Source organism: Ictalurus punctatus, chromosome 27 (genome assembly GCF_001660625.3).
Source record: "Ictalurus punctatus breed USDA103 chromosome 27, Coco_2.0, whole genome shotgun sequence".
In the NCBI taxonomy this organism is placed as follows: Eukaryota; Metazoa; Chordata; class Actinopteri; order Siluriformes; family Ictaluridae; genus Ictalurus; species Ictalurus punctatus.
Genome location: NC_030442.2, coordinates 5,437,501 through 5,447,469, shown reverse-complemented (window position 1 = coordinate 5,447,469; position 9,969 = coordinate 5,437,501). Strand labels below are relative to the sequence as shown.

Sequence of the window (9,969 nt, the reverse complement as noted above, 5' to 3'; positions counted from 1 at the left end):
TACGAGTGGCACGCTCGGAGAGATGAGTGGGCGCACGCATGTACGAGTGCACAGCGAGCGCATGTTCATCGGATATTGATAACCGTGACATTGTTTACTGTGGACACGTGCGTTTGTTTTGTTTCTGTTCTGTCCTTGGTTGTTGTTCGAGGGTGTGTCTTCAGTGTTTTAAGTTGTCAGCACTTAACGCTGATCATGTTTGCTATATATACACACCTCTAGCCTCCCAGCACACGCCGTGGAGTATTAGATATAGTTAATATAGTTAGAGAAGAGAGATTTAGTTAGTTTCACGTTAGATTAGTTCATTTTGTCCACGCTGGTGTTTTCCGCTCCCAGTTACCAGTCTTAGTTTCATGTTTCCAGTTTCATGTTCCAAGTGTATGACCTTGTTTCTCGTTTCCTCCTTGTGATTTCCGCTTAGCCCAGTTTATGCCTGTTTGCCAATCGCCTGACCCTTTGCCTGCCTTGACTACATTTTTGGATTACGATTTGGATCTGTCTGCCTGCCCTTTAACAAAAATAAACGTCTTCACCTGCACCTGCTTCCGTACTCAACTCCTTTACGTATCGGGACGTGACAGAACAGAAGACCTACAACGGAAGCAGTGGATCACCATGAAGTACCCGGGCTTCACTCTACCACCTATGTTCGCGGAGAACTACGCCTCGCCACGCCAACAGGAGGAGGAGTACCAAGCTGCGCCACATAAGCAGCAGGAGGACATGGAGGAGTCCCGGTACAAGTGGGAGCCTGTTAACTGGGCTAGTACCATCTCCCACCCTCCCTCACCTATTATGGATCTAGTTCAGCTAACGGAGTCAGCAGAGAGTGTAAGTCAGCCTCCCTGCTCGTCTGAGGATGCTGCTCAGCTTTTCGGTTCAGCTAAGGACGTCGCTCAGTCGCCCTGGTTGGCTGAAGACATTGCTCCGTGTCCCGACATACCAAAGTGCTCACCTCTGTTCGCCAACCCCACACACAACGCCGCTGTGCTTGCCTGCTCCGCTTAGGGCATCGCTCGGCTTTACCGCTCCGCTGAGGAAGGCACTCCGATTTTCTGCCCATCTGAGGACGCCGCTCTGCCTTACTGCTGGGCTGAGGACGCTGCTCTGCCTTACTGCTGGGCTGAGGACTTTGCTCCCCTTTCCTGCTCGACTGAGCACGTCGCTCTGCCTTCCTGCTCGGCTGAGGACGTCGCTCTGCCTGCTTGCTCGGCTGAGGTCGTCGCTCTGCCTTCCTGCTCAGCTGAGGTCGTCACTCTGCCTTCCTACTTCGCTGAGGACGTTGCTCTGCCTCAATGTTCCACTGAAGATGTCGTTCCTCTTCTTTGCTGTGTACCGTATGTCACTCCCCCTTCCTGCTCCACAGAGGGCATTGTTTCCTGCTCATGCTCCGTGGCAAGCATCGTTCCTCCCTTTGGCCTTGCGGAGAACCTCACTCCACTCTCTGGTCTCACGGAAATCTTGGAGCTTCCCTCGGGCTTTGCGGAGAACATCGCTCCCCTCTCCTGTCCTGCTGAGGAAGTTGTCCCGCTGTCCTGCCTCGGGACAACTTCCAGCCCCGCTGAGGACGCCGCTCTGCTTTCCTGTTCCGCTGAGGACGCTGCTCTGCTTACCTGTTCCGCTTAGGACGTTGCATTGCTTTCTTGCTCCACTGAGGATGCCGCTCGGTCTCCTGGTTCGGTTCAGGTGGGGACATTTTGCCCGGGGGGCCAGGACCAGCAGAGGGAGGGATTGCATTCAGCGTCCGGGGGGGGGGGGGGGGGGGGGGGTGTACTGAAAAGGTCCGGGAAGACTGAAATGGTGAAATCCCTCATTTTAATCCATTGGAGCTCTCTCACACGGCTTAAATTGTCAACACAGTCACTGTGATAGTGTAATCTGCACACAATAGCACGTGGTCATTCACCAGGCTTGGGTTTAGGCTGAAGGGTCCGGTGGGACCCGTCCAAAACCGGCTCCTTCTCCAGACCAAATGCCTCCTTCAGCAAGGCTGCTACAGCAGCAGTTGTACAGGTGTCAGGGCCCTCTGGAACTCCCACTATCCTAATGTTATTGCGCCATGACCTTGACTCCAAATCCTCACATTTATTCTCTACCTTGGTTACGGTAGAAGTGAGAGACTCGATAGTAGTCTCCATCTGAGCTACAGCATGGGTACAACCAGAGAGAGAGTGCTCCATTTTCCCAACAGTGCTTTTCAGTGTTGATATGGTAGAATCAGTAGCAACTCTATCACTAACCAGCTGTGTCTTCACGGCTTGCAGGTCAAGCTTGATAGTAGACAGCGCATCCCTGAGAGTCTCCTGGAGCTCCTTTTTAAAAATATCGGCAATGACTTTCCTCAGTGAAGCCAGCAACTCGAGCCTGAGGGCGGCGAAGTCAGGGTCCACGTGCGGCAAGGCAGATTCAAGGGAAGACGGCGATTCGCTCACAGCTGTGGTTGCGGCGCATACACCAGGCCTCGGTTCTGTTTGAATAGTACCACGAGCTTTCGTGCTTTTTTTTTTTTCTCGTGTTTTCTCAGCAAACAAAAAAACGGAGTACAATGTGTCAAAATCTATTGTATGACCGAAAAGCGCAATTTAATTACAATTTTAATCGAAATTAGCAGGAGCCTCCAACTTCGCGTCTTACTCCATTGGTAGCTCAGTAGCACCCCCTGATAATACCTTCCTTAAGAATATCTTACTTTAAACAAAACCCACCCCTAGCCTAAATATGATTGGCTAGCGTCTGTCACGGAAATTAGACAAGGATGGACACAGGATAGAGTAGGTTGAGAAGATAATTGAGAAGGAAGCAGGATAGAATAATGAGAGCGCTCTTAGGTGCTTGTGGTGAACAACTTATATATATACATATATATATATACATATATATATATATATATATATATATATATACACATATATATACATATATATATACACATATATACATATATATATATATATATATATATATATATATATATATATATATACACATATATACATATATATATATATATATTACACACACACACACACACACACACACACAGTATCTCACAAAAGTGAGTACACCCCACACATTTTTGTAAATATCTGATTATATGTTTTCATGTGACAACACTGAAGAAATGACACATTGCTACAATGTAAAGTAGTGAGTGTAAGCTTGTGTAACAGTGTAAATTTACTGTCCCCTCAAAATAACTCAACACACAGCCATGTCTAAACTGTATATTTTTATATGGCACAATGAGTTTATGTGTGTAATATAAAGGTATATCATTAATAATATATATGCTATAAAAAAATCTTTATCCATACTTTATCTTAACACTGCAATAAGTTAGATATCCTGTTAAGTAGATGACTATAAACTTACAAGAATCTTATACAGTTGCCCAGGTCACGCACTTTTTAGACGGTCCCTTACTGACTCCATTACTATAAAGTGCTGATGACCTGCGCTTCCCAAAGATTGGCTTCCGCGGGTTTTAACGGGAGAAAATTTAAAAATACATTCAGTTGTATTGGTTCTATGTCCACTCAGTACACATTATTAAGACAATACACATCATGTCCTTTTTGAGTGTTTATTTCTTGAGAAATAGAAGAGAGAAGTTCGAATGTACAGCGAATGTCCAATATAAACCCAACTTTACCGCGATGCGCACGGTTTACAAAACTGAGGGCACAGGTTACAAATCCGAGGGTACTGTTTACACATGGATGTTTTTTTTTTTTCTTACCTGACACTAGGGGGGCTCCATAACACTGTCATGACATTATTAGTGTTATTTTATTTTATTTGAAGCTGACATGTTATATTTTGACCAGAATGATGCGTTCATAGAAAACCAAAAGGTCACTTAGATATTGTGGCGCGAGACCGTTTAGTGCTTTATAGGCTAATAAAAGTATTTTATAGTTAATGCGAGATTTTACTGGGAGCCAATGCAGTACTGATAATATTGGTGTGATATGGTCGTATCTTATAGTTCTAGTTAGGACTCTAGCAGCTGCATTCTGGACTAACTGGAGCTTATTTATATTCCTACTGGAACATTCAGACAGTAAGGCATTACAGTAATCTAATCTAGAGGTGACGAATGCGTGAACTAGTATTTCCGCATCATGTAGTGACAATATGTTTCTTATCTTAGAAATATTTCTGAGATGAAAGAAGGCGATCCTAGTAATATTATCTACATGAGCATCAAATGATAGGCTGGAGTCAATAATCACTCAAAAGGTCTTTAACTGCTGTACATGATGAAACAGAAAGACCATCCAGAGTAACCATGTGATCAGAAAGATTACTTCTAGCTACACGTAGGCCTAATAAAAGTACTTCTGGTTTATCAGAATTAAGTAGAAGGAAGTTAGTTAACATCCAATGTCTAATGTCCTTTACACAATCCTCAACTTTACTAAGCTTCTGTCTGTCCTCTGGCTTCGCTGAAACATACAACTGTGTATCATCAGCATAACAGTGGAAGCTAATTCCATGTTTACGAATAATTTGTCCTAGGGGTAGCATATATAAAGTAAAGAGCAGTGGGCCTAAAACAGAACCCTGTGGAACTCCAAAAGTAACCTCAGAACGCATGGAGAAATCACCATTTACATCTACGAACTGATAACGATCGGTCAGATAAGACCTGAGCCAGGAGAGGACTGTTCCCTTAATGCCAACAACATTTTCTAATCTATCAAGGAGAATAGTGTGATCTATAGTATCAAAAGCTGCACTAAGCTCGAGTAACACAAGCAGAGAGACACAACCCTGATCAGAGGTCAGTAGAAGGTCATTTATTACTTTAACTAACGCTGTCTCTGTGCTATGATGAGGTCTAAATCCTGACTGATACATTTCATGAATGTTATTCCTGTCTAAGTACGAGCATAACTGCTTTGCTACAACCTTTTCTAAAATCTTAGAGATGAAGGGGAGATTTGATATTAGTCTATAGCTGGACAATTGAAACGGGTCAAGGTCAGGTTTTTTAATCAAGGGTTTAATAACTGCTAATTTAAGTGATTTAGGTACATAGCCAGTGCTTAGGGAAGAATTGATTATATTTAAAAGCGGTTCAATTACTCCGGGACAAATCTGTTTAAACAAACACGTAGGTACGGGATCTAGTATGCAAGTTGATGAATTGGCTGAAGATATTAATGTAACTAGTCCGGTCTCTCTAAGCGGAGCAAAACACTCTAAACATTGATCTGATATTGCTACATTGGCATGTAATGGGTTTGTTACAGTACTGTCCGGTTTTAATTTAATGGCCTGTATTTCACGTCTAATATTTTCAACCTTATCAATGAAAAATTTCATGAAATCTTCACTGCTATGTAATGATTGAGTGTGTCTCTCTGTAGTGGTTTTATTCCTAGTTAATTTTGCTACCGTGTTGAAAAGGAATCTAGAATTGTTTTTGTTATCTCCTATTAAGGTGGAGAAATAGATTTTTCTAGCATCGCCAAGAGATTTCCTATATTTCAGTAGGCTCTCCTTCCATGCTGTTTGAAATATCACCAGTTTGGTTTGACGCCATTTACGTTCTAATTGTGGAGATGTCTGTTTTAAGGTTCGCGTTTGATCGCTATACCAGGGTGCTAATTTTTTCTCTCTAATTATTTTTCTTTTGAGTGGAGCCACTCTAACGTGTAGCGGAGTGTTGATGCCAAGCTTTCAGTCGCCTGATCGAGTTCTATATTCTTCTTTATGAAGCTCGGTGCAGTAGCTGATGTGTAGGTACGTTTTACGCGGTAGCGAGGCAAGGTGGAAATATTATGATCAATATGTATTATGAACTAGATAAGATAATGGTCTGAGACAACTTCAGACTGCGGAAAAATGATAATAAATATTTTCTATACTTAGTCCGTATGTTAGTATGAGGTCAAGAGTGTGACCACCATTATGAGTAGGCCCGATTACGTTCTGATTAATCCCACTGAATCTAAGATGGACACAACCGCTAATCTTAGAGGGTCCTCCAGGTTATCAAAATGAATATTAAAGTCTCCGACGATTAATGCTTTATCTACAGACACAGTCTGAGATAAATCTAGAGACAAAGTCTGCAAATTCACTGAGAAATTCAGTATATGGCCCTGGGGGTCTGTAAATAATAATTAGAGGAATTGACTTATTTTTTGTGGCTACATAACTTATACTGGTATAAAGAATTTCAAAAGAATTAAATTTATGCTTAGGTTTTTGTGTGACGACTAGATTTTTACTATGGATGAGACCAACACCTCCTCCTCTACCAGTTGAACGAGGCTGATGTACATAACTGTATCCAGGAGGACTGGGTTCATTCAATGCTATGTACTCGTTTGGTTTAATCCAAGTTTCTGTTAAACACATTAAATTACATTCCTGATCAGTAATGATGTCGTTAACAATAAGAGCCTTAGACGCAAGAGATCTAATGTTTAATAGACCTAGCTTCAGATCAAAAGTGCTGGCTGTGCATTCAATATGATTTAATTTTATGTTAATTAGGTTACGAAGACAGACTTTCCAAGATTTTCTATATATTTGTATAGCTCGGGGAACAGACACAGTCTCTATAGTATGTATTACCGGTGCCGGATTTTTAATTGAACATTGATTATACTGAATGTTGTTATTATCGGAAGATGTACTTACGGCAGGCAGTCACTTGGAGTGTAGCGCCTTGGAGATGTTGTCAGACAGCAGTTCCGCTCCAAGGCTGCTGGGGTGCAGGCCATCAGAACGAAACAACCTAGGACGCTCCCAGAACAGATTCCAGTTATTGACAAACACCAGATTCTGCTCATCACACCAAAAGTCTGACCAATCATTTAAAGCTAGAGGTCTACTGAACTTTTCTGCTCCACGTCTGTATGTGGGAAGAGGTCCAGAGACGGTGATCTTTGCGGTGGGTGATCTGCCTCGTATAGTCTCGATCAGGCTGGAGAAGTCCCTCTTCAGAACCTCCGTCTGCCGTAGCCTGGTGTCGTTCATCCCCGCGTGCAGCACAACCGCTCCAATGCGCTCGTCCTTCTTCAGGATCCTGGATACCTGTGCAGCGACATCAAGGACACAAGCAATAGAAAAACAGTGTGTGCACCTTACCTTTAGATGAGGCTACACGGACGTTCCGCACAATGGAGTCCCCGACGATCACAGCGTTGGGTCTGGTCTGGCGGAGAGGGGCGAAGCGGTTCCTGGTTGGAATCTCGAACACCGGAGGTGGAGAGCGTCCAGCCCGCGCCTTTCGCCGCTGGTTCACCCAAGGCCCGAGGTGTGTTGGCGCCGGCGTGACGGAGACCACGGCTGGGAAAGTCCTAGGTGCACGGTCCCTGCACAGAGAAACACACGGCGTAGAGGGCCTGGGAGTGGAAATACCACGCTGTGTGCTTACCTTGGATATGTGGGCAGAGGCACAAGATGTTTCCAGCGCAGTTTGTCGCTCCAGCAGCTGGGCCTGCTTGTCGAGTAGGCCGCGGATCTGCTTCTCCACATCCTCCAGTTCCAGCCGCACCATGTGAAGCTCAAGCGAGTCCTCATCTGCACTCAAAACCGGAGAGACAGCAGACATATTTGTTTTTTTTTGTTAGTTTTTTTTTTTTAAACAGAACAGCGGTAAGTGAGAAATGTGAAACGTAAACAAGGCTAGCGGAAGGTGATGCTAGCGGGCTACAAGCTAGTCGCGGATGTTTTGTAAAAACAAAAAAAACAAAATACAGATCACATTTGCGACAGCGCAACGTTACGATTGTTTTAGCTAAAGTGGTGCAGTTATATTTGTATAACGTAAGGTAAATAATTTTAAAGTATAGAGATTAGAAGAAATTAATGTAAATTAATGTAATAGCGTTAGCTCGAAGGGTGCTGCTTCCTCAGTGACACTCTTCAGGCAACCTGAATCTTTTCTAAGGCATTTGGTGCGTTCATTTTCAATTACTCGGTCATACGACTATAACCAGAAAGGAATTATGGCTTCTGAAAGACTACGGAAACCTAAATCTTCACCGAGCACGATGAGTCATGGCGACAAGCTACCGCTGGATTTTGAAAATCTCTGCAACACTTTAATAGCGGAGCTAACATCTACCATCGCAGTACAGATGAAAGCAGCTATTGACTCCGCTCTGGCCCCAGTTGTTGCGTCGTTTGAGAGTTTTAAATTGGGCATTGAATCACAAGGACGGCGTATCGACGAGCTTGACCAGCACCTGAACGATTACAGTGACTGCATTGTAGCACTGGAACCAACGGTGCTAAAGCTAACTTCGGCTAACAAACAACTCACTGAGAAAGTTGAGGATTTGGAGTCCCGCTCGTGGCGCTGCAATCTCCGGGTCATCGGTATTCTGGGAACGAGAAGAAGGAAGCAATCCGGTAACATTTATGTCAAATTATTTATTTATTCATTTATGATTTATTTAATTGTTATTTCATACTTTATTTCATTGTTGTAGTGGATTTATAACCAAACTAATGAGATAGCTAACACGAGCAGACTCTCGACATGAGCGTGCCCTACTGAGTGAAGGAGGTGAGCGAGGGAATAGGAGAGATAATGACTCCACAGGAGAGTGAGTGACTAAATGAGGGAGTGACTAAGTAAATAAGCAAGGAATCACTGAATCAACGTAGCGTATGCAATTCAGTGCGTTGAGTCAGTAAGAGCATCACTAAATGAGTGAATTGTGTCACCGAGTCAATATACGAATCACTGAGTCATTATGTAAAGAGTGAATCACCCAGTCAGTACGAGTCCCCTTCTGGCAGCGCGCTTGGAGAGACGGAGGGCGCGCACATGCACGAGCGATGTGCACGAGTGTTCAGCGAGCGCGTGCTCTTCGGATGTTGATAACCGTGACATTGTTTACCGTGGACAAGTACATTTGTTTTCTTTCTGTTCTGTCTCCTCCCTGTTTGGTCATTGGTTGTTGTTCGAGGGTGTGGCTTCATTGTTTTCAGCTGCCAGCACTTAGCGCTGATTATGTTTGGGATATATACCGCTCGTTTCCCATTACACCTCACGGAGTATTAGATATAGTATAGTAAAAATAGTTAGATCGGTAATGTTATGTTCCTTGATAGATTTGGATAGTTTAAACTTTAGATTAGTTCATTTAGTCCACGCTGTTCTTTCCGCTCCCAGTTCATAGTTATAGTTCATGTTTTGCGCCGTTTATGCCTGTTTGCCGACCGCCCAACCCACTGCCTGTTTTTGACTACGCATCTGTTTCACAATTTGGATTTATCTGCCTGTCTCCTTTAAATATAAACGTCTTTACCTGCACCTGCTTCAGTACTCAACTCCCATACGTCTCGCGACGTGAAAGTATGTCGATCAAAGAGCCACCAAGTCATTGAGTGACTTTACTGATTCAGTAAATGAGTCAATGAGCCAGTCACTGAGTCAGCAAGTGAGTCAATGAGTAATTCAGCTACTCAGTGAGTCAACCGTCCGTCTTTTTCCTTTTCTAATTTCTTTCTTTCATTCTTCCCTGCCCCCCCCCCCCCCCCCCCCCCCTTCCATCACCCGTCCATTTTTCCCCGTACCCCCCCGGTCCTCTCTAGGCTCAGTGTCGTGTGCCCCTGGTGCCATCCGCTGTCCCGACACGTATGTGTGTGTGTCGAGACGCTGGGTGTGTGATGGAGAGAGAGACTGTCCGGATGGTAGTGACGAACTCGCAACAGCCGGCTGTGGTAACACACACACACAGTAAATCATTGGGTGTGTAAATTATGAGCGTGTGTGAGCTTGCTGGTGCAGTATTGCTGAAGTGTCAGTGCTAGTAGTAATAATAACACAATTATTAATAACACAATTACAGTGGTATATAAATCACAGCTTCTCCCTGTCTGTCTCTTTTGCTTTCTGTCTGTCTCTCTCCCTGTCTGTCTCTCAGCCCTGAATCTCACATGCTCTGATGAGGCGTTTCGGTGTAGTAATGGAGACTGCATCCCGCAGCGTTT

The 9,969-nt window shown here is 44.0% G+C and overlaps 1 protein-coding gene across 2 annotated transcripts in view; it reads left to right on the top strand.

The window, feature by feature from the left end:
- Positions 1 to 8,036: 8,036 nt before the first annotated feature.
- LOC128629295 (low-density lipoprotein receptor-related protein 1B-like) overlaps positions 8,037 to 9,969 on the top strand; it is a 3,680-nt gene continuing 1,747 nt past the window's right edge. The window contains exons 1-3 of one of the 2 annotated variants that reach the window (XM_053676695.1): positions 8,037 to 8,379; positions 9,571 to 9,699; positions 9,903 to 9,969. The exon at positions 9,903 to 9,969 is cut by the window's right edge and continues 56 nt beyond it. In XM_053676695.1, the coding sequence (XP_053532670.1) occupies positions 8,106 to 8,379; positions 9,571 to 9,699; positions 9,903 to 9,969 (470 nt within the window). In that variant the 5' untranslated portion in view covers positions 8,037 to 8,105. Of the gene's footprint in view, positions 8,380 to 9,570; positions 9,728 to 9,902 lie in introns of both variants that reach the window. The other variant, XR_008393647.1, reaches the window with a different exon arrangement.